The following is a 25,518-nucleotide window of genomic DNA, read 5'->3' on the forward strand; positions in this document are numbered from 1 at the left end:
ACGAAAGCTTGAAAGAGTGAGTCAGTCTGCCAACACCTTTCTTAAATTACCCATGCTGCAGATGATAAAAAAAAGGGCCAGTGTTTAACAAGGGTTCTAGTGTGTAGTGACTTTAGTGACTTTCAGAAGCCAACTCCTAACGTGCTTAGGAGAGCTGATCAACCTTTGCAACATACAGGCTCTGAGCTCTTCAGGTCCATAATGGCTACTGCAGAGACTCATCAGGGCACTCGTGCATCATCTGAAGTGTAAGAAGATTTACAGAGCAGTGTCTGTGTGTAGAAATAAATAACTGTTTAAGACAACGTTAAAAGTAGCAGTCAGTGATACGCAGCAAGCCACATTTTTAGCAGAGTAGAAGGAATACAAGTCCCACTGATGCTGGAGTAAGCTGTGGTTTAAGATTTGCTGTACATCTAGTAAAATCTTAGAAAATATGCCTGGAACATGAGTTTCAATCACCTCATTTGGACCTCACTTGCAAATCCCAGGACTTGCTTTTAGTTTCATGGCAGATCTACAGAACTTGACATTAAAACTGTGGAGCTCCTCTCAGTGCCAGTGTGGCCCTGGCTTCTTTCCTGAGCAAAGTGGTTCTTTGTCACTCTGCTCTTTCCTGAGTCTTCCTCTCCTTCGCCTAGACAACCCTTTGCAACTGTGGCTCCTGAGGCAGGCCAACTCCTCCCTTAGTCCAACCTGTTAGCCAAACACAGAGTGGGGCAGAGCTAAAGTTCAAATACAGACATCTACATGTGTACCAGTCAGTAGATGTTCAGGACTCGGTTTAGTTGCCCATGTATTGGAATAACTTCAGATGTCTGAGACATATCATACTGGAATATATCATACAGGATCTATGGAAAACCCATACTAGTGTGGAGCTTCTGTTGGTTTCCAGGCAATGTGCATTTGCAGCACTTCAGGTGACTCTAAATTCCTATCTGTGGGCAGCTAGGTGAAGCACCTAATAATCCATTAAAGCCAGTGGACCATACAATGAAATTTAGCGGACTGGCTGCCTAACAATTTAGGATAAATTAAAGTAGATTCATCTGGCCAGCTGAATCACTGTCTAGGCTGTAGACAGTGATTTTTTTACTAGGTCTCCTTAAGCTCTCATGTAGACACAAAAATTTCAGTGCCTCAATTTGGGCTAGAATCCATTCAGGGTTCACTGGAAAGGAAACACAAAGTATTTTTATTAAAGCTTTTTCTCCTCCCTCAGAACATCCAGCCCTGAGGCTTCAAGATCTTCTTTTTCATCCTAGTAGGGATTTGTACTATAAAACCTGCAAATTAGAGCTCAGGTGGGTGCCAAAGATGAAGATTTTGCTTGTCATCCTGCAACAGCAGCAAGTCTAACAAATAATCCCATTCCACATACTCCAGTTAATGCCTCTGTCATGGTATTCCTCAAGCTGATCGAGAGACAGAAGGGCTTATTAATGTACTCCTCAGTATTGCATGTGTAAATTATAGCTTGCACTGTATTTCTGTCCTGAGGCCTCAGACCATTCTTCATCATCCTGTGTGAGTGCAAGCAGATCTGGAGAGGCAGTGTGCATTCCCCAGTGGAAAGGGATTTCATGTTTATATATCTATATATGTAATGTGTGTGTTTGAAAAACACAGGCTCTGCAGACTGGTGACTGATCCTGCACTTGACAAAGGACTTTATGAAAATTTTAGCAGTAAAGATTGTTCAATGGAAGAAAGAAAAACAAGACAGAATTTTTGTGTATTTCACTTGAACAATTGATTCATAAGGAACCCATCTGCAAACAGACTGTTGACTTATATTAAGACATCCTGGGTATGGTGGATTCCCTGAGAGTGAGAGGGAGTGTGCTTTCATCTAAACCTGTCTCAACAGTTGTATCTTGAAGGTATAATCAGGGACAGATCCATCTGCCTATTTGCTAGGTTCTCCTAAATTAACCTTTAGGTGAGGGTTTCTCTGGTTATTCTGGCTGTCTCTATTTAAACATTGATCCGCACAAGGTTGTACATACAAGGCACATAAACAGGACTTCATGCTGTACACTGCTAGGCAATCCAGGTGCCAGTATATGCAGAGGAAAGCCCTTCCACTCACCTCTGCCATTCAGATTAGTGACATCTGGTGTATATGTGCCTCTTTTGGAAGCTCACTCTACAGCAATCTGGGAGAAAAGAGTTTGTCCAATGTACATAACAATGTATTTGGCTCAGTCTTACCCTCACTAAGATCAGAGGGCCAAATCCAGACACAGAAAATCCATTGCATGTACAGTAAATAGTACATAGCATGTACACTAAAAGTGAGACTATTTCATGATACATATCTGTGAGTAAGGTACTTGAGAACCGGAATTAGTCCTATCCTAACAATGTTAAATATTAATGTTTAATGTGCTCGAGCTAAAAGCCTGCCTAGTGCAGAGACTGGCTTCATCTTTGAGCAGAAACACTGATGAGCTGTATCCTGAGACTACCTTTGTGAGGAACTGTCTGCTGGCCCTAAATACGAGTTTATGAGAAACTAGTAGCAAATTTTTCATCTGAAAGTTAGACTGATAAAGCGGATGAAGATTCCAATAATCAGAATAAAGCATGACATTTTAATAACTCTTAAGAGATGTAATGCCAATACAATGTTCTTGCTATGTACTTATTTAAGGCCAAAACTTTACAGCTGATTTTTTTACCAAAAGGACCAATGCTAAATATTCAAGAATAAGAAATGGTTGTGTATAGAATTATGTGTATAATGCTATTCTTCATAACTAATGAAAGATGCGGAAAACATGACAATATGCAAAGGTCATTAAAAGTAACAGAAAGTTTAAAGGTTAAGAGAGGTGGAAAGGCTAAGAGTTTTTACTCTTCAGAGCAAAATACTGAAGATTCAAAGGACAATCAGTTTATAATTGTGTTTACATTGTAGGTAAACAATGGAAAGCTTTGCAATGGAAGGCAATGGTAGACTTAAAACCAGTGGCCTGTATGTAAGAGAATGTTACAGCTTATTCTTAGTTGTTTCATATGGGATAGGTCTTAATATTTTTTTTTTAAATAGAATAAAAGGAATTTTTAAAGGAACACAGTATACAGTTGTGTATATTACTGGTTTAGAACACTGTCCAACAAGAAACAATTAAATGAAATCTGGACCAGTAGATAAATTAATCTCAAACAATGACAGACTTTCCTGACTAAGTTAAAGATGTTTGAAGGACACAGCAGTACAGAGGAGCTTGATTACAGTGAGATTCTGAGGTAGTTATCAGGTTAAAGATTAATGAGTACTAACAGATAACTGGAAATAAACATAAGATTCTTGGACATGTTATCCTTTATGAAGGAAGACTGAATAATGTAAGAAAAGTTCAGGTAGTTGTATGTACAAGAATTAATGGAGATGAAAAAAATAGAAACAATCTAAAATAAGATATATCATGAAAGAATAGATAAATAACCAAAATACAAGAAGGAAAAAAAAAAAAAAAAAGGAGAAAAAAAAGACATTTCATTAACTATGTGAGTAAAATACATTCAGAAAAGGTTTTACCAGTATGCTATAGCTAAAAGGAATGTTAACAAAGTTGTGACCACCGCTAGAAGTCTGATAAAACTCCTTTTAGTTTTAGCATAAAGAACAAAGTATGAGAATTAGTACAGTGTTAATGAAGGCCACTGAGATATGAGAGGGAGAGCTATCAATACTGCAAGCAGATAAGAGTACTTTGTTAACTAAATTATCTGAATCATCTAGGTTAGGTGACGTTTGATGAAGAGTCTTAAGAAACTGAAAACCAGATCCTTAAGCAATCATCTCTGAGAACTTCTGGAGAATAAAGGAATTATTAGAGGACAAATAAAGTACAAATGCAGTACTAATATGTATTTCAGATCACAGGATTCATCCTCAGTATAGATTTCCTGTCTCCTGACCTTTTTGTCCTCAACCTTCCACCATACAACTAATGCCTTATTCAAAAAGGAAATGGATGGTGATGTTATTAGCAACAGATAGTTACTGTCATCAGTACTGAGTCTGGTGGGGAGAAAATGAGGAAGTGAACAGAATGTCGCAATGGGGTGTAATGGGAAAAGAATAAAGCTAAATGAATTAACTGCGCAGTTGGGAAATGAACAAAGTATTTAAGGAAAACCAGTAAAGAAACAGATGTATTGTACAGCACATTGTGCCTCTCATCACGTAGATGAAAAGCTTTTCTTCCATCAAAAATAATTAAAATTTCGACAGCGGAGACAAGCTTAATCTTGCTAGTAAAACTACAGCTACCTTTTAAAAGCTCTTCTGGAATGAGGTGCCAGAATTGCCATGCAAACAAACCATTCCTGGTACAGAGTTTCCTGACTCCTTTTAAATTTCTTGGGCACCTAAACTTTCTCACTTTCACTTTAAAGATCTTCTATTTTCCTACATATTTGTGAAAATGCTTCCTTCTCCCACACACCATGCCCATTTTTTTTTTTTTTTTATGGTACCAACACCCCAGCATCAGTTTTAACCCTTGTAATGACAAAGCAATGAAACCTGTGAAGCCTTTATCAATGTGCTGTCCATCCTGCCTGCCCATCACAACATGCTGTTCATTCTGCCTATTCACACACGCACCCACACACACATGTGCGCATACACACATTACACAAAAAAGTAATTCACAAAGGTGAAAAATTCCATGTGCTCAGAAATAAAGAATTGGAGAGTTACAGCACCTGTGCAATATTGGTTCATCCCTCACATTCATATACCTTATGATACAGTTTTCAACCACAGGTTTCTAATCTTTTCCATCAAAATTCCTTTCTCATTCCGTGTACTGAGATTTGAGTGTGCACAAACACACATTTCAAAGAACTAGCAGTCAAAAATAAAACTTGCTTTATTTTTCTAATGTTGCATTACTTAATGATTTTACAACCTTAGCCCAATGGTTGTTTAAAACAGTTATGAGAACCCCAAACTACCTTCTTTTCTCATTCAGCAGTGATTTACACTTGTCTAGTATTGTTCATCTGGAACATTAGAATTGTGTTATCACTCGTTAACACTCTAAAGTACTTACACATCCAAACATGCTTCTCATTTGCATTTGCGTTTTAGAAACTGGGTTATAAAGAGTTAGAAAAGATAAAAGAATAACACTTCTGATGATAACTTTAACCAATTAAAAAATTAACATATTCAGTTAGAAACACTTTTGTCATTATTTTTTTGGAAGCTGAGCAGTGTGCATCAGAGGTCAACCTACAAAACCTTTGCCCAAGTGTTTTACATGGGTCTAAGCACAGGTTCAGTTCTAAGAAAGTTTGATGTTCTTGACTTTCAAAGGGAAAAGAGATACATTATTCAACTGCTGAAAGTAAGGTAAAGGCCCAGTGCAGACAAAGCAAACTGCCTTGTCTTAACTATGATTTTCTTCCACATAAGCATAAATGATTAAATTAACAACAAGCTTTTATTCATCATGAATACAAGGTCAAACAATGAAATTCACACCTGGTCTCTGTTCTTGTTCTTAGTCCACTCCTTGAAATATATTTTCAGGAAAACAAGTACTTTACTGCCCAAATAATTTACTTCTGTAGACTTTAAACCCTATATTATCATTTCAAACATTTTATTCACTATGGAACACATTATATTCTGTATCTTTTGCTGTCGCTCATTAAGCTCCAATTACAGTGTATATAGGATAAAATCTACATGCATTTGTTTTAGACTGACTAGTCTGATAAAACAGAGGATACAGAGACTTCTTGTAGATACAGCTCATGGCAACTGAAATCTCATGTTTCAGATGTTTATTATTATTATTATCTTATGCAGGATTTTATTGAATTATTGAACACTGAATGATTTAATAACATTATCGATGGGAATAGTCATGGGTTACATTTGAAAGATGTAACATACCTGCTTTAGATTTGTGTTGAAAGTCTTTGACGGGATAATAATTCTTTAATTTTTTTTTTGATCCAAAGACTAGATCTAGATGGAAGTTTTGAAATATAAAAGCCAAAGTATTTGCCCAGGTGGCAGATATGGAGAGATAAGGTTACTGTGGATAGAAGTGCTAACAGTCAGTTCAAATATTAAAAACTGGAATACCTTGAATAAAAATATGCTGGATAAACACCTATCAAATGGCCTTTCTGATATAAATCCTAAACAATATTTTCTCTGACTGCCTAGTTAGCAGCCATGAATTGGTAAAGACTGGCCCCCTGTGAACAATCCTCCTTTGCAATTAGGAAGAGGCGGGGGAGGGGAAATCTGCATCTTATTCACTGGAATTTTACAGCTCATGCTAAAAACAAATATATGTGCAGCCAGTTACAGCTCTCAAAATCTCTGAATTGATTGATAGCTTCTGTTCTTCAGCAGCCACACTATTTAACAGCTTTTTCACCGTTTCAGGTATGCTCTCTCCAAACAGCTGCCCTTTTAATCACATAAAAAACCCACTTCTTGAAGTAAGTTAAAATGGCGTTTATAGAGAAATAACAGATCTTGGCTGCTGTGCTGCATTAGATTAAACGATTGCACAGTACTGAGTTGGTTTTTACCCTTGATTCATTTTTAAATATAGTATGAATATTACAGTTCTCTTAGCTTCTCTGAACTCCCTAGGTATCCCTCTTGTTGCCAGAAAGGAATTATAAATTGACAATGCAAGTTATTTTATTTTAGTTTCAATCTCTTGGAATTTGGAATTGTGTCTATTCTGTCCACGAACCTTTTATTTCCTGATGCTCTGATTTTTTAAGTACTTGGTTTACTGCCAATAGAAATAGAAGACCTTCTCTTTCTGCCTAGAAAAATAACTTTTTGCAACAAGAGTGGAATACTACACCAGAGAATCCAGATACAGACAAATCTTTAGTTCCCTGTAATACCAGGCTTTTTGTCAGCAAATTCTGATGTTCCTGCTTGTATGGTTTGATTTCTCTCTTAACTCTGCTATGTATGTAATATCATCTTGCTTCATATATGTATTTGTTTAAAATGCTTGCTGATTCCCTTCCTTCTCGAACAATAAGAAATGGAGACTCAGGAGAAAAGAGAATAAAGAAAACACTTGCTAGCAGATGCAGAAGAAGCCTGGTCCATGGAGAATGCATAGGACAATATACCTAAGACTCTTTGCTGAGGTCAGCCTTTGATTTATGAGTTTAGGGAAGATGCTTCTCTGTTCCCTCAATTATCTGGCTAGGAAATTATGTAATGTTTCTGGCCCACATACATGAAATCAAGAGAGGATCCTGGGATAAAAATATCTGTATGTTACTAGCTACCTTGTGGCTAATTATCTGCTTGTGTCTGTCCTTTGATAGTACAGATAGTACCTGTAGTTGCAGAGCAGGGTTTCTCAGGAGGGAGTCAGAGGTAACCAGATTTCCTGAGGAATCTCACTGAATACCTTCAGTTAAGTTCTGAATAAATTCAGTGGCAAGGATGGAATCAAGCTAAAAATAGCGCAGAAAAAATGAAACAAGTATTTAATACTTAGTAATATTTTTATGCCCCAAACAAAATGAATCAGGAACATATTTTCTGTGTATGAGCTAGCTATATGTAATTTATCATTAATTTTCAAGTCATGCATTTTATTCCTCTGTAAACCAAACTCATGAAAGAAACTGTTTCTTAGCATTCCTCTTGTCTCTCCTGGAGCCACCCATATACCTCTTTTCCTTTTTCTTTATTTCTGAGATTCTCTGTGTCTCTCTCTGACCCCCAAAATGCATTTGTGTTTCTGAGCTCTCTCCATGCCTCACCATCCCTGCAGGCTGGACTCTTCTTGTGCTCCTGATGTTCTCCTCTTCTCCATTTCCTCTTTCCTCAGAAGAAATCACCATACGTCTTTTTTATCTCCAAATCAAAGGAGGAAGGAAAGAGGGTGAAGAGAAAGAAAGGGAGGGAATAAAAGAAGAGAAAGAGGGCAACGGAGGGTATCTGCTTCTCATCTCAGTTCTTTTACTGACTTAAAACATTTTAGGGAGTCCTGAACAAAAGCAGAGGAACATTTAACTGGATGATTTTCACAGAAATGTCACTCTTTGGGAGACAGCTATGGCCCAACAGAGCTGGTGCCAAGCTAGTTTGCTTGACTGGGCTTAAGCTGACTCCTTGCAGAAAGTTCGTCGTGCTCTCCACTGTGCTTTGTAGTACCATCTTACTCAGATTTTTTCCACTTTCCAAGGTGCCTGAGGCTTCTGATTTACTTGAACAGCTAGATACAAATCGTTACAAGCATTTCTGATAAAACTGTTTCACTGAAAACACTTTGATACATATGTGCAAAGGAAGAAGAAGAATAATTTGGATTAGCTGAAGTGTTAGTGCTCGCAGCTAAAAGTGAATTTGACTGTAGATGTTCTGTAAATACATATGTAGATAGATAACCCCTGCATTTAGGTACTGAGAACTAATAGATTTTCTTTTCTTTTCTTTTCTTTTCTTTTCTTTTCTTTTCTTTTCTTTTCTTTTCTTTTCTTTTCTTTTCTTTTCTTTTCTTTTCTTTTCTTTTCTTTTCTTTTCTTTTCTTTTCTTTTCTTTTCTTTTCTTTTCTTTTCTTTTCTTTTCTCTTTTCTTTTCTTTTCTTTTCTCTTTTCTTTTCTTTTCTTTTCTTTTTTTAATTCTGGCCCTAATTAGTCCTACTTTAATTCTTTATCTTTATAATAGGTATAAAAATGCCACCTTGACTTGAAGGAGTCTTATAAAATGTATTAATTCCTGGTTTGGACCTGTCTAGTATTATTTTAATCAATGTCTAAAAAAAGTCTGAAGAAATTAAATTGTTCTTACTGGTGAGGTCTTCGATGTAAAGCTCTATATAAGACATGGACCCACACACAGAATGATAAAGGCTAAAGAAAAGAAATATAAATTATTTTGTAAGTACACTGAATTAATGAATTATTGAGACATATAATTATACTGTCTGTATGATGCCATGTAGAATATGTGTCCTGGGGTAAGGGGTGGTTAGCCAGTGTTGAACAATCTTCATTCTGGTGTTTTGTAGCTTTGTGACTTTGCAACACAAATTTAATGTGTCGTGGGGATCAACAGCTCTTATTTTCTCTGTTTTATTCATTGCAGTAACTTCTCCTTTTAAGAAGGTGTACTGAAATCTAGAAATTATATCAAGTGAAGTTACAGTGTCCCATAATCTTGTGTCTTTAACTCAGGAGCATACAGTTTTCTTGTCTGATTTGTTGGAAGCCGGATCTGTTTTGGACCTGATATTAGTGGGAGAAGGGACCAGTGAGAGTCTCACAAGTGCTCACCAGGACCATTATGAGTATTTTTTATCACAAAGAAAAGTTAAATTACAAATCGTTTGATCACAAAGAAATCTACAAAGCATCAGTAAAACTACTTGAATTTGGATGGGGGGAGGCCTAAAGACTCCCTAAAGGTTAGATGTTGAATGCAGTATCCTTGTATAGGAAAGGAATTGGTGGAAACACTCATCACAGTAGTGTCAGAAAGAAGGGTGCCAGACAAGGTGGACTGACTTGCGTGAAGGTTTCCTCATGACTGAGGGAAATTAAGTACTAGAGTGTCAGATTACTGGACTCTGACAGCAGATATCCCAACATGCGTGCTTGGAGAATCAGCTGTGTGTAGCAACATTGAAGGATCCTTTCATAGTGTTTTGGGACCGGATTAGTCCACGTACAGGTAATACTACCATAAGAATATATCAAGTTTTCTTCTTATTAATTTTGAACATGTTATTCCAGATTTTTAAGAAAATGCAGTACATCTGTGGGAAGAATAATCAGCCCCTCAGATAAAATACAAGTTTACTTTTACATAGAAGATTCTTGAAACTCTAAATGCTATTTACTAGGCAGGAAGTATAGTTCAAAAAGCTATATCAGGATGCTAGGACTGCCTGTGTGTGGTGGTTTAAGTCCTGCCGGGACCAGAGACCACGTTACTGTTGCCCCTCCCCCACCCTCAGCCGGTCAGGCTGGCAGTGAGGCACAAACCCCGGGTTAAAATAAGAAGAAATTTAATACAACAGTGTAATAAGCAATCTGAACAACAAGGGTAGCAATGGTAACAACAATAAACAGCAATAACAGTAAGCAAGGCAAAAGATATACAGAGAAATACCGCAAATGGTTACGGAACAAGCCCACTGTGTTCTCCCCACCACCAAAGCCACCAAGGAAAAAGTTCCCGCACTCTGACCTGACATCAGCATGGTATGAATAACCCGGCTGGAGATCCCTTCCCCGTCTCTCTCTGCTGGGAAACTTAACCCTATCCTAGCTGAACCAGGACACTGTGTGAGATCAATATGTGACTTCAAGTTTCACAACTAGTACTTGCTTTGACTGTAGACATAGTTGAATTTCTGATAACAGCCATCTTCAAATGCATGGATTTTTTTCTTATATTCACCATTAATAAAAGATTATAAAGTATTATAATAAGCCTGCCACTATATGTGCAAGTGATTTATGAATTGGTATAAAAATGTCATGTTGTGTAAGTATTTGTAACCTCTAACTAAGTTATGGGTAGAAAATGTGGTAGTCACACTAATTACTGCTTTTGTGTTGTATCTGAGATAAACAGTACAAGATTATTTGCAAAAGAGTGAAAAGTGTGTAAATAAAGCAGAGAACGTGAACAGGAAGAAAGGTCACAGTATTAGAACTATATCTGAATACAGTACGTGGATTGGAAATAAGTTGCACAGGGAGAAGAAACAGATATGAAGGGAGGAAGGGAACACAAAGTAGACAGTTTAGTACCTGGCTCACACAGCCAGAAATCTGATTTTGCACTTGTTTGTTTATTTATTGAATGTGTTTGTTTATTTTTATATTCCAGAATTATAAATGTTATTGTTCAATGGCAAGAAACTTAAAAATTGTGGGCAAACTATTTTGATGCCTGTGGTAATTAATATTTTATATGTGATCCAGTCAATAGCTACTCAGGTTTTTTTATAGGTTCTGGGTGACAGTTGCTGCATTATTGGTGACATAGCTACATCATGCTACACAAAATGCTACAGTTTAATATTAAAAATGTGTTGTCATGGGTTGACAAAGAAATATTAAGAAATGCAGTGATCAGTGAATTACTCCAGAGTGCACTTCTCATATATCAGTGGCTATCCAGTTGTGTTCCAAAATGGAACCTTAAATTTTTAGATAAAGTTAGCATAAATGGGATGTCTTTCTGTGGTGGTTTGACCTTGGCTAAATGCCGGGTACACACCAAGTTGCTTTATCACTTCCTCCCCTTCCCCTTGTTTTCTCAACAGGGCAAAGATGGGAAAGAATAAGATAGACCAACCCTTGTGGTTAAAACAAAAGCAGTTTTAATATAAGCAAAGCAAAGCAAAGGTCTGCACACGGAAGCAAAAAAAGAAAACAGGTTTATTTTCTCCTTCCCATGAAGATGCGCTGTCGGGCCTTCTCAGGAGCAGGGCTCCCATACCCGTAGGGTTGCCTCGGAGAACCAAGGGTGACCCCAGCCCCTTCCTCCTTTCTCCCAGCTTTGTACTGAGCAGACGTCATATGGTCTGGAATATCCCTTTGGTCAGTTCGGGTCAGCTGTCCTGGCTGTGTCCCCTCCCAAGATCTTGCCCACCCCGTCCCACTGGGGGGAAATGTCGGCAAGAGCCTTGGTGCTGTGTGAGCACTGCTCAGCAGCAGCCACACCACCAGGGTGCTACCAACACCCTGCCAGCTCCCAGCATAAACCACAGCACCGTGAGGGCTGCTATAAGGGAAAACCAATTCCAGCTCAGCCAGACCCAGTACACTTACCCTCATTCTTTGGACTCATTGTCTGGTTATACCTTGCTCAAGTGTTTCAGGGATCAGTAAAGGATAGAGAGTGAAATATCTCCTTTATGTATAGAAGGGATGCCGTCCAGAGGGACCTTGATGGGCTTGGGGAATGGGCCCATGTGAACCTCATGCGGTTCAACAAGGCCAAGTGCAAGGTCCTGGACATGGGTTGGGGCAATCCCCAATATCAGTACATACTGGAGGAGGAATTGATTAAGAGCAGCCCTGAAGAGAAGGACTTGGGGATACTGATGGATGAAAAATTGGACAAAAGCCAGCAATGTCCACTTGCAGCCCAGAAAGCCAATCCTATCCTGGGCTGCATCAAAAGAAGCATGGCCACCAGGCCAAGGGAGGTGATTCTCCCCCTTTACTCCACTGCTGTGAGAACCCACCAGTACAGCTCTGGGGCCCCCAACATAAGAAGGACATGGACCTGTTAGAGCAGGTCCAGAGAAGGGCCACAAAAATGATCAAAGGGCTGGGGAACCTCTTCTAGGAGGAAAGGCTAAGACAGTTGGGGTTATTCAACCTGGAGAAGAGAAAGCTGCAATGAGACCTTATTGTGGCCTTATAATATATAAATGGAAAGACTCTTTTTACCAGGGCCTGTAGTGACAGGACAAGAGTCAATGGTTTTAAACTGAAAGAGGGTAGAATCAGATTGGACATAAGGAAGAACATTTTTTGCAGTGAGGATGGTGGGACACTGGAACAGGTTGCCCAGAGATGTTGGTGGATGACCCATCCCTGAAAGTGTTCAAGATCAGGTTCAATGAGGTTTTGAGCAACATGAAAATGTTCCTGCCTATGGCAGGGGGGTTGGACTAGATGAGCTTTGATGATCCCTTCTGACCCAAACCATTCTTTGATTCTGATTCCATGATTCTAAATATCCTTTCTTCCATGCACTCTACAAGTTTGGGCCTGTCATCATAACACGGTTTTGAAGGGACTGCCCTTTTCTTGTGGAATATATCATCCCAAAGTTAATTTGTAAGAGGTATAGTCCAGGACTTCTGCCACCTCTACAAAACATAAAAAGAAATAATCTTTGAGTGCAGGGATTATTTGCTGCAGTCTAGAAAAGATATGGTAAATCAGCTTCCTCCAAATGATAAAGAGCAGCTGAGTCTTACATATCCATTGAAATCTATGGTGGATTTGTATTTAGCAAAATCAGTTTTTCTGCCTGCTATATCCATCACTCAGTCTCTAGTGTAGCTAAATGCCCATATGCTTAACTTTAAATTAGCCCAAAGATGAGAGTGGAAAAAATTATATAAGACACATTATTTATATACTTTTCATTTCTGGACAGTTTTGACCATTAGCAAAGACTCTGAACCAATGAGTTAGAGAGACTTTTGATCTCACATAGTGTGGTCATACTGATGATTCTTGAGAACTGCAGCCTTGATTCATATTGCATGTTTATGAGGAGCAGTATCTGCTTGGTGCTGAACATAGGCTTCATGGTGCAGACCAGTCATTCTTGAAGTTGCTACATGTAAAGCGAAATTCATCCTAATATGATGCTGTAGTCTACCTGTGACACGTGGGATGACCAGTGGAACGATAATTAATCCTCCTTTATAAGAATAGGGAAACGCATCTCTCAAATCGTTACTGGAGAACAATAGCACTGTAATGACATAAAGCGCATGGGATCACATCGCAGCGATCTGCTGGTTGCCGTGGTGACGGGAGTGGGCCCGCAAAGCCAGCCACCCGGCTGCTGAATTGGAAGGGATAAGAAAAACACAGCCCACTTCCCATGCAAAATGAATTACAAGAACAAGCAAAGGAAGAAAAGAAAATTGTCAACCCTTAATCAAATGTTCTCTTATTTTTAGAAAGTGTTTGAAGAAAATGGAGGCCATCTCTGCTTATCTCTTAGTCTTCAGGGACCTGGCTAGTACTATCTCTGTACATACCATGGAAATAAATCACAGTGGTTTGTATAAGAAATATCACGTGTAACAGAAATCTCATCTGTGTGCAGTGGGAGATGACAATACCTTATTCAATCCTGCTGTTCGTTGTGCCTGCCTTAGCAAACAAAATCTGTAGGAATATGTTAAAATGGGTCTCAACATAACGATTGTATTTAGCAGGCAAGCCTGACTGTGTATTTTCCCTGAACCCTTTTAATTTTCACCTAGAGAAAGTTACTGTATTCCAGTTCCGTATTAGCTCACAAACTCTCTTATATTTTACCCTTGCTTCACCACTACAGACCAAAAGCAGCATGGTGGAATGTAAAATGCATTTAAACACAGTAAATCAGTGACACATAGAAAACACCATTCATTTTCCAGTATTTCTCGTTTTTGGGAGCTGCTTCATATTTTATTGTATTTAGTAATATTAAACAAAACAGCAAGTTCAGTTGACCTAACAGCCTCCAATTAGTAGCAGTTAGGACCTGAAAATAGTTTGGGCACCTGAAAGTTAGTCAGTACCCTCATTTTGCTCATCCACAGTGTGGGCTCCAAACAGCCAGGTGAGGCCTCCAAGACCAAATTAAAAATGCAGTTAGCTGCAGCAATAGTAAGCATCGCCACACTTGACTATACAATTCCTGTCTCTGGGAGTGGGATCCCTACAATTGAATTAGGCACACAAGACCTGTATAATTAATAGGAAGAGAAAGGCATTTAAGAAAGGGGTTTGCAATGCTAAGCAGAGGAAGCCAATAATATGCTCCAAAACAGGAGTTATATCCGAAAGTTTTGCCTCTCTTTGCAGCCCTGCATTAGACACCATTTGGAGGCTGGATTTCCTGTGCTGCTTCCTGGATCTTGACATCCAAGTTGTCCCTTTGGATGAGGACAGTTGGTACACTGTTTTATTTCAAACTACAGTATGGAGCAGAAGCATGAATCTGTAGCATAGAAGTTAGGATACTTGGTTGAAAGAAATGAAAAGTCCTGAATGTTTATATTTTTCTCTCTTTTTATTTGGCAGTCACTGGATGAAAACCAGAAATCTTTCTAGCAATAGCACAAGAGATTGCATTACCACAGTCAGCTGTCACTTGTCTAAAGGATAATACTCTTTTCTGCCTTACTGACTAAACTTTACAACAGTTTCGTTTCAGCAGGACCAGTGAATGATTCCTCCTCAATCCCACAGTGCCCTTTCCTATCAGTTGTTGCATAGCTTACTCTGTCTTTAGGAAATTCGAGTTTGAGAAAGACATAAATCTGATCTCCCGCCTTCTGCATGAATCTTCTGTCTGGGCTGTACTATGAGAAAGAAAGATAAAGCCATTCTTCCTCCTTCCATCACATTTTTAAGAGCAGCTGCCAGTTCATGCTCTGCTCCTGTGTTTCTGCCTTGGGCATGCTCTCAGACTTCCTACCAGATCAAGCTCTGATGGCATCTAAGAGAAGGACCCATTTTTTAGACTCACTCAAAGGTTCAATGTGGTTTCCAAGCTGCTCTGTCTGCTCAGAACAGAGCTCAAACACCGGGCAGCCCAAAGGTAAATCTGCCGGTGTGAGCAGGGTTCAGTTGCAGGAAGGATGAACAAACACTTCCAAGACCTCAGTTGTGATTTTAGGGCAGTAAGTGTGTGAAAGCTTAAGTATTTTCTTGAGCATCTGTTTTCCTTGCTGCTATTTCACAGACCCTTTCTGTGAATAATCTATTTTTAACACATGGATCCTGCCCAGAATTTTACAGTCAGTGTCTTTGACTCTTCAAAAGTTTTGTACTCTCCAGGCTGATTTGGGTAGCTCACATTTTATACAACATGACTAGGGTTGATAAAAATGTGAGGAAGGAATACTTCTGTGAGACATTCAGGGAGTTGAACTGAGTTTACACTTTTACAAAGCTTCAAGGTTAAACAGAACTCCATTTTACATACAGAACAGGTATTCAGCATTTTTGTTATGTCTGAAAAGATCATGTTTGCCCCTTCTTACACTCCCCAAACTTACAAATTTATTGGAGAAAGGAATATTTTTCTGATAATTTAGAAGTCTGTTAATTAACTCACAGTAATATTGATTTTAAAGTGGGTCCTTTGAGAAATTTAACATCTAAGCTAACTAGCATTTATCTCAAGTAATCTGAATAATGGTACAATATAGACTCTCTGGAATTTTCATTACTCAAATGAAGTGAAATTATCTTCACAGTATACATTCAAGACATTAAGATATAATTTAGGTAAGTATTAATAATTATTTTATTGAATTGTTATGACTAAATAGGCAGAGTTGGGTCAACAGCATTAGCAATTAAGTGGGCCAAGTGTGACATCGGAGGTAATTTTTTCAATTGCCACCTTATCTGTGCAGTTAATTCGCATGTGACAATTGTGTTGGTTGTAATGAACAGTGCTACAAGGAAGATGGTATAAAAATAGCAGAAATTCTTCCTACAAGGATCCTTGTCCCAGCTATCAGTATTGTTTAATTATCACCATACTTTAATTAACTATTCCTGTTGTGTGAAAGGTCTGTAACTATATGCTTATTTGAATATCAGTATTTGAAAAGCTTTTGATAGCACTGGTTACTTCAGGTTCACTTTTAGAAGAGCTGAATGTGAACCAGAGAGATATCTTTAAAACTTAGGTAGAGTGGGACTATTGGGGCTCCTTTATAAACTGGCCCTACTCATATCACCTTCTATCTTTATGCACAGTTTGCAAAATTAGGGCTCTGGATTGCTATCACCCCACTCTTACCTATAAGTGAAATGGCTTTTTTTAGTTAACACTTCAATAGTACTTTATTATTACTTCCCGACAAAATGACAGTAATATGGAAAACTTTCTTCCAGCTTTCTCTTTGGTTTTGTGGGCTTTTTAATTGCTAGGAAAAGACTGACAATAGAGCAAGGTGAGGATTGAGAATGCCTATCAGTAGTTTAAAAGCAAAATAATTTTGGAAGAACATTGTCAAATGATTATTTTGCAACATGCCTGGTCCCAACATATTTTATATGCAATCTTTTTCCTCCAAGGCAAAATTTCATGCTTCTGCAGGGGATTTTTCTAACATAATCTTGTCAGGTTTGTAGGTGAAATAACAATTTCTGCAGTATCTCTGGGAATCTGATGAATCTTTCTGACTGAAAGTACAAGTTAAGCATTTCACTCAATAATCATTCTTACAGATCTTGTTTTCATGTTAACAGTGGCAATGCTAGTGAGAGGCAACCTTTTCACTCATACTGAAGCTTGATAAATTCTTTTTTTTTGCCAGTTCTTGTTTGGAAATGGAACATGTGACACATTGCTTGAAATTTTTGCACTAGTAAGAGGCAGTGTTCATTATTGAAAGCTATATTTCTCTAGTCATTTCTTGCAAGTGTCTAAGAAATAAACTCTTTCACCGTGTGGAAAAGCAATGTTGTGGTGAAAATTTGTAAGTCTTCTGTCATATGATTTAGACAATGAAAAAGAAAAGTCCTGGTTATTCCATGTGTCCTTAACCTCATTGTGAAATGTGTCTGATTTATTCCCAGCCAGAGGACAGTTCAGATGTCAACTATTCCAAGGGGATGCAGTTTAGAAGGATATTATGATTAGGTGGATGAGAAGCAAAGCAATTCAGACTGAGAAGAGGGCAGGTTTAAGTGAGCTGTTGAGGATGTGCTTCGTAACAGTCTTTGTTCCCAATGGTATCAGATGCCTGCTCCCTTTCTTTCCAGTTATGCATTTGAGGTGGAAGGGGTAAGAAAGAATAGAGCTCTTTGATGCTGTTGGTCTGTTTTCAATCTGACTTCAGTCTCCATGCATGTATAATGGAAGTACATTCCCATCTGCTCCTGCCTGGCTCCCACCTCTCTTATCTGAGTGGCAGGAATGATGGTTCTCTCAGTGCTCTTGGATAGTCCAGCTAAGTGCCCCACCTCCCGTATTCTCTTTTTTCCTTTCTGTGCCTGGTCATATTCCAGCAGCCCTGTTAAGCCCAAGTATGAGGTCTGCTGCCCCAGCTCTATTCAGATGCCCCCAGCTGTGCTCCTGCAGTGTCAAGCCTCAGTCAGCCAGGGTGAGATTCAGTGCAGTACACATCAGCTGAGATATTGGCAAGGCACTCTGAACACCCACCAGGCTTTGACTGTGATTTGCATGCACCATGATCCTACCCATTGCTATGTGTTAGGTGCCACCTGTACCAGCTCTTCAGAGTCCCTACTGATCTCATTATGTTGATGATGCAGCAGAATTTTGAAAGTTGTTCTCTTTTGATAGTAAATTAAATTATTATTTTTAATAGAGTATTTTTTTTGCTATAAATCTGACAAATTTCAGGTTAAATTGTTTTCTAAATATTCTGTATGTATATATCTGTATTTACATATATTTGGACTCTCGTATAAAGGTCTGATCCAGAATTTTTCAGAAAGACTGTATTAACCTCAGGTAGACAGTGCCAGGGGTGATTTTGTATGAAACAACTCAAATCAATGCCAACAAAATCTTTATCTCATAGTTTACCATTACGTATTTCATTCTGAAATTATTTATAGGAACTATCTCAGATTTTGGCAAAATTTCTGGTTTTTTTAAATTGTGTTGTTTTTCATATGCCTCCAGTCTCCCACATGCAGAGTCGTTTTTCCTTCCTTCTTGAGCCCAACTGTTCTGTGAAACTACTGCCTTCTTACTCAGGAGACTGGCTTCCTGGATGTGCTTAAAGGGAAAAAGATGGTATTCCTGAGAGTTATGCAGAAGCACAAAGCCGGGGGGGGGGGGGGGGGGGGGGGGGGGGGGGGGGGGCAGGGGGTGGTTGGTGGTGGTGTCAGCTACACTCTTTCCTAACTGGAACTTCAGAAGCAGGATCTTTCTAATTCATAAGTGAGACTATCTCTTATGCATTAACGAGACAGGAAGCAAATGAGATCTGAATCTATCCTAGTATAAGCAATTTTGATATATTCTTATTGCTTTAATTCCAAGAAGTAATTTTTCCTTCCAACTAAGTTTTCCTATAGATTTAAGAAACTACAATATCATAAAGCCTCTTATGTTTTTATTACATAATAAAAGCATAATAACCCCAGTCGAGATTGCTGTCCCATATTTCCTGTTAGAAAAACCTGGGTTGTGTATAAGCGTATCAAAGTTAAATCTTTGGACTCAAATTCTCTTGGTGTCTACTAGAATGATTTGATTTTGGTGAATGTTTCAGGTAATATAATTCTATTTTTAAGGCTGAAATAGTGTTGAAAAGTCACTCTTGCATTCATAGTAATTTTAATTACATTTACCATGTCATCTCTGTAAAGTTAATTGAGGTTAAATTTGGCCCCATTTATAATAAATGTGTGCATGGCAGCTAAGAGCAGGGAGAAAATTTATCCTCTTGTCTCTGACCTGCCACAGAAGAAAGTTGGGTTTTCCTCACTCTCAACATAGGAGCCTATGGAAGGAGACTGGAGGTGTGCAATAAGGATAATCAGGTAAAAAAAGAATCAGGGACTGAAATTAAGGGGAGAATGGGAGCAGACACCAGGGAGATAGAAATAAGGGGGATTGTTTCTCTCGCTTCACAGGTATGTCTGCAAAGCAGATGGCAGCCTTCTACTACTATTAGTTTGCTCCTCTGTGCTAAGCAATTGTGGATTATACTGAATATCTAAAGTTTCCTGGTTTGCTCATGTATAAAGATGAAGAGCTGATTTAGCTCCATGGCAGGAGAGATGAGTGTCTGCTACTATTGACACTGATGGTAACACGCAGCAAAAGCTCCAAAACCTGAGCACATTGAAGAACCAGGTTGCTGCCACCTTAGACTGGAGACAAGGAGGCAACATGAATTCCAACCTTTCCCGAGCTTTTAATATTTGATTTTGTAACCTTGACATACTTTAAAAAATATATAATACCAACTACAAAGAAACAAAATATATGAACTGATATATAAGGAAAAAAAACAACAGTAAAGAATTAATAAAATAATGCTTTCTCTGCTATGCAGCAACGATGTGCAAATAGACAGGATTTTTCCTGTGCCTGTTAGTTGAACTGAGTTTTAAACATTGCAATATTTGAAGCTGGATGCCAAGGTTACTGACACCAGTAAACACTGTGCAGGAGCTCAGTGATGAGTACACTGTGATTGTGCATAAACATCATGTAGCGATGAAAGGTGAAATCTGAAAAACAGTGAAATGAAGTGAAAGCAATAGCTGTAAACAAAATAGCTGCATTTATTAAAATGAATGAAAATGTCTAGCCTTTGTTTTGGACTGGATCCTCAGTTGGCTCAGTTTCCTTAAATCCGTTCATGCTAGCTATTTCCAGCAGCTAGAGAACCCAGCCCTAAATGGAAGGGGTTTTTTTTTCCCCAGTTCTTACTGTAAGTTTACAGCCTACTTTAGGTTATTCAAAGGAGAAAGGAAGAAAGGGGAAATTATATTTTTTATGTGTTTACTAGGGAGATGAAGGGGGTATTAACCCCATCTCATCACTATCACTGTTGGCACAGCCTGTGCTGCATGCACTCTTACACCATGTGATCTACTTAAACCAGCATGATTGCACAGCTCCATTTAGAGCAGGTCTGCATGCCCCTGTTCTGAATGCTGCACACAAATTCTTTCAGGTTATGATTGGCAGACTTGTAGTCTTAAATCATAGCACTTAGTCTGAAATATAATTTTAAATGTAATAGCTTTGCAAAGTTTCCATGATTGCCCTAAAAGACATCCCCTAGATTTTGTAGGATACTCTGCAGAGTAGCACTTGAGAGTGCTCAAGAGTACATCTGTAAACTAATCAGTCCATGTGAAAAGAGTGAAGATTTAGCAGCTGAACAGGGTGAAGTATTGCATATTCCAGTGTGCTTTTTGAAAGAAAGTTATGTTGCTGTGGGACAAGAGATTTGGTATTCAGATAGAATCATATCCATTATTAAGCCCTGATTCAGCAAAGTATTTAAGCATGTTCTTTTATGTGTCTATTAGCTTTTCATTTTGCTGTGCTTAAGAGCTCTACTGAGTCAGAAGCAGCAAGCCAGATGGAAAGGTGGACATGAAGTTTTCATAGATTTGCTCACATAAAGCCTATTTCATGATGATGTTAAATGACTGTGAATAGTAATGATTGTTGCTTCCAGCAAAATCAGTGTCATGAGACTCCAACAGGGGTAAGAGTTCAAGACAGGTCATCTGTTTTTTGCAGGTTTTGTTTGCAACTGCAGTAGTTATAAGCTTTTTAAAAATAAAATAATTTTTTAAAAGCCGAGGTTTTGTCTGAAATGAAGTAGTCTAAAAAAAGAATACAAGATTGCCAGCCTACTTTGAACCACCTTGATTTGATCCCTGGCTGCAATTCCCTTTCTGAGCTACTGTTGTGCCTCCTCTGATTCCAAATAGTCACTGCCAGCTAACCATGTACCTTAACCTTCAAATGCTGAAGTTACACTATCTAGGTGGTGTCAGAGTCCTTGAACTTAGGAGTCGTATTATCCTGTTTGTGTATCTGTAAGTCCTCTCCTACTGATAGCAACTTCTAAGAATAGAGGCTTGAATTGTGGAGGCTTATTTTATGGACATTTGTGGGCAATTATTTTGTGTATTGTTTGAACAGATGGTCTTTTTCAGCTGTTTGCATGTTAAGAATTATTTGACCTGCCTGCAAGCGGGAAGATAGGAGCAATGACAGAAAGTTAGGATTGCACTGGTAGAGTTAAAGTTTAGGTGGATAGGGACTGTAATGGGGTTTGTTGATACCACTGCATTTCTTCACGATTTTACTAACAACAAACTAAATAATTTTATCCTCATCCACTCTGCTCATCTTATTCTGTGTTAAGTATTTTCCAGTCTGGAGAAAAATTAATAGCATGGATAGTTGGATGAGGGAGGAGGGGAATTGAAAAATTAAGTTTCTGGACATTTCTGTAGTCACGTCCTTGGTTCTGGTCAAATGAAAGAAGGTTCACATCTGGTATTTGGTTTGAGTGAGAGCTACAGTTTCCCCTCCAGCAGTGCTACCAGCAGTATAGTAATTGTCCATGAGTCCAAGTGCCTTCCACCATATTTTGTCATTGTGAAAATGAGTGCAATCATCAGTAATTTATTATTCTTGTCAGATACTGTAAGTTAAGCAAAGTGTTCTTTAAAGACAACAGAAGGGCTTATTTCATGATATTGAAGGCATCTGTTATTTTTGCATTTCTATTCCACTTTTTTTTTTTTTTTCCATCTTTTAGGGAAGCAATGTAATGGAGGACCAGGATCTCTTGGAAATAGGAATCCTTAACTCTGGACACAGACAGAGAATTCTCCAAGCAATCCAGCTTCTCCCAAAGGTATACTTTCTATTATCATTATTATTATTATTATCATCCAATCAAGGGAACACCTACAGCTTTTATGTTATTTAAAACACTTTTTTTGAATGGAGATAAACATAACTCTCTACTGTTTCTGTAGACATGGTTTTTGCATATGCAAATATGACATAAAATAATGTCATTTCATTGGACTCACTTTGTATAGATATAATTGACAAACGAAGCAAAGGAGAGTAAAATCTGTAATTAAAATTTTAAAAAGGATGGCTGTTTAGAATTTATTTTCATTATTTTTAGCTTTTCAATGTGTTTATAGACTGTCATTACATATGTGTAAATAAGGCTGTCAATGAGTCTTAGATGTTTGTCTTTACGTAGCAGTTGGCCTGGAAATACTTTGCCCCTTATGTAAGTATTCTTTAAAGCCTTGGATGAGACATTGTTTTCCTAATACTTGCCTTTCATGTGAGATGCAGAGACTTCCTGCAGGCTTCATATTTGATTTGCTGCTGTATACATAAATTTTGCTTCCCAGCTGTGGACAGAATAACTTGCAGTCATTTTTCCAATAATTTTTGGTGCTAGCTGATTTAAACTATAGATTTTTAAATCAGTGATAGAAAGGGATTGTTGTTATCTTTTGTGTACCAGAATATATCAGTGGAGGCTGCTACTAGAATTCAAAACAAGAGATAGTGAGCCTAGCATGAAAACTTACTATTTGATTTTGAAAAGCTGTATAAGGAGAATGAATGAGAAATGGACACCAGTAAGGCTCAGAAGGCTGCTACATGTGATGCAGATACTTGGTGCAAGATACTAGGACAGGAATAAAACCTAATGTAAAGTACGTGGAGTGTTCTGGGAGGAGCATGTGTAAAGTAACTGAGTTAAATAGATTAGTCTGCTTGCAATTTGATAACACTGGAGAATGAGGAGAGTTATTAAAGGACTTTTTGGTCTAGAACATGAGGCTGGCAATTGCTAGAAGAGGCTTTTTGATGCATCAAAGCTTACTGGGTGGATCACTTGTAAAAGAGACAAAGGGTTTCTGTTGTATGGGAAAAATTAGAAGTTGTGAACAATTTTTGTATCTGGATCTGTTAGTCCATATATACTACAATATGAGTCTATGCACTGAAACACCGAAGATTACTGAAGACCATAATGTTCCACATACCATATTAGACAAGTGAGGTAAATGATAGAAGTAGTAGGGTATAGAAATGTAGCATTTGATGAATGACAATAAGTACTTCAGGTTTAACTCTGAATTTATGCATTTTTCAGCAATACTATCATTCAAACAAAATTTTGTAATCTTAATCCCTGCTTTTATCTAATGAAATATTCTTTTCTGTTTTTCATACTTCTTAGAGAGATCAGCTTTCTTATATTCTTGCTTAAATTTCTCAAAATTAATTAATGGATTGTTACTATATCATAATTCTAGTGCTACTCCGCACTAAGTAACTGGTGTTTATGAAAACATTGTTAATAATATCTGCTTTTGGAGAGTATACTATTGCTGAGACCATTATGAGCATTCTGTCATAAAACTCCAGCTGAGCTCTTTTTAAAATGTGCTTAATGTGAGAAAGGAGAGAATCAAGATCTAGAGATACTCTTGAAACCAGTTGAGAACAAGATGGTTATGCAGTTGGAAGAATCAACATCTTCTGAACCAAAGATAATTAACAGAGAATGGCTTGAAGCATGGGCTGAATAATGGTGAGGCAGTCTTTAGCAGCTTCCCTGTCAAGCTAGAAAAAACAGTCCTTAAGGACCACGTTTTTGATGTGCCTTTGATGCAAGAATGTTACACCAAAACAGAGTTGAAAGCTGAAGCCCTGCATCACACTTCTTCACTTGAATGACTCAGCAATGCAAGAGAGCTTACATAGTGAAAATACATAATTTCCTATTGAAAATAGAGTTCTTCTAAAGGCACAGCTGTTGGAATAGTTATGGGGCCTAAAAATCGGGACCATGGTAAGTTTTATCTAATGTAACTCACCCTTGCTGTATTGACAACAGCTTGCTGAAGATCTAAAAGATTTTCACATCCCCCAGGAACCAGGAAAATTTTTGTATATCTATTTATTGGTAAGTTCAGCTCTATCATCATGCATTCAAAACAGTGCCTACTATCTAAATATTTTAAGATCTTAAACCATAAATGGAGTCTCACTAATTTGAATCTCATTAGATAAAAATTCTTTCAGTTTGTTTTGAACATGTACCTCTTTTCTGTTCCTCATTTAATTTAAAACTTGATGACTCCTTGTGTTTTAGTATTTAGTAACATTGCTGATTATGTTATTTTTAGTTTTACTATTAAAGTTTCCTGTCTTTTGATATTTTTTAACCCAGATCTTGAGGTGGAAGCTAAGTGCTTTAAAAAACATCTATGGAACAGCACTTCCTTAGAGCCATATACTCAGGCAGTATTGAATAAGCTTAGAGGGTAAAAATCAAGCAACAAATCTCTTGTCAAGGTTTTAAAATACTCTTTTTTATAAGGTCTTTTTGTTATTCTTATCAATATTCATCTCTGCAGCCTGAAAATGCAACAGGCATTTAGTGGCTGAAAAGAAAAAATGTCTTTTTTTTACTCAGTAATTGCTGGCTTCCTAAAGAGTAATGAATTTCTGTATTTCAAACACCAGTAGCCTGTTTAGAAACTTCTTTCTAGAGCTTGAAGTAGTTTTAAACAGGAAAAAATCCCACATATCTATCCAAATATAGATGAATTAATCATTGTTGTTTCTTATTTCAGTGTTTAACCAGTATAAAGAGGTATGTTTACCCAGATTTCTCAAAATATTTTTCCCTGATGAGTCTGTATTTGAGAGGAACATTTCCTAAGAGGGTAAACGTATGTTTGTAAGAGATAGGCAGAATTGAAATCTTTCAGTTAGATTTATGCTTTTCAAAATACCCTTCATTTTTGTTGGATTAGAGCTAGTAGCCCAAATTCTCATCTCACACTAATGTAATTTAAGTTATTCAAGTTCCACATTAATATTAACTAGAGCACTTTATGGCTTATTATTATTAGATAAGGTTAAGTCACTCCAGTAGAAATATAATTTGTAAAGTTAATACTTAAAATGGAAATATTTTATACATGACATCAGTCTTAGAGCAAATTTTTTAGCAGAGTTTAATATTGCATTTAATATTTTTTTATGTGGAAAGAATGAAATCAATAAATGTTTGGAGAATTATTTTATATGTTTTATTAAAATGAAGTTCAGACATGTCTTGAGGTAGAGACAATGTCTAAAAAGATACTGAAGTTGCAGTACACAGATCTGAGCAAAAAAAAATTAATACTGATAAAAGAATTGTGTGCAGGATATGCTTAATTGACTAAGAAAATAGAAGCAGTCATGATGTAAAATTT

At 37.6% G+C, this 25,518-nt stretch overlaps 1 protein-coding gene across 7 annotated transcripts in view; it reads left to right on the forward strand.

Moving 5' to 3' along the window:
- The window catches only part of ANKS1B (ankyrin repeat and sterile alpha motif domain containing 1B), a 467,048-nt gene that overhangs the window by 269,635 nt on the left and 171,895 nt on the right, over positions 1 to 25,518 (forward strand). For all 7 annotated transcript variants that reach the window (XM_074902674.1, XM_074902675.1, XM_074902676.1 and 4 more), the window contains one exon: positions 22,026 to 22,124. In XM_074902674.1, coding sequence (XP_074758775.1) covers positions 22,026 to 22,124 — 99 coding nt within the window. The remainder of the gene's footprint in view (positions 1 to 22,025; positions 22,125 to 25,518) is intronic.

This window comes from Athene noctua, chromosome 3 (genome assembly GCF_965140245.1).
Source record: "Athene noctua chromosome 3, bAthNoc1.hap1.1, whole genome shotgun sequence".
In the NCBI taxonomy this organism is placed as follows: Eukaryota; Metazoa; Chordata; class Aves; order Strigiformes; family Strigidae; genus Athene; species Athene noctua.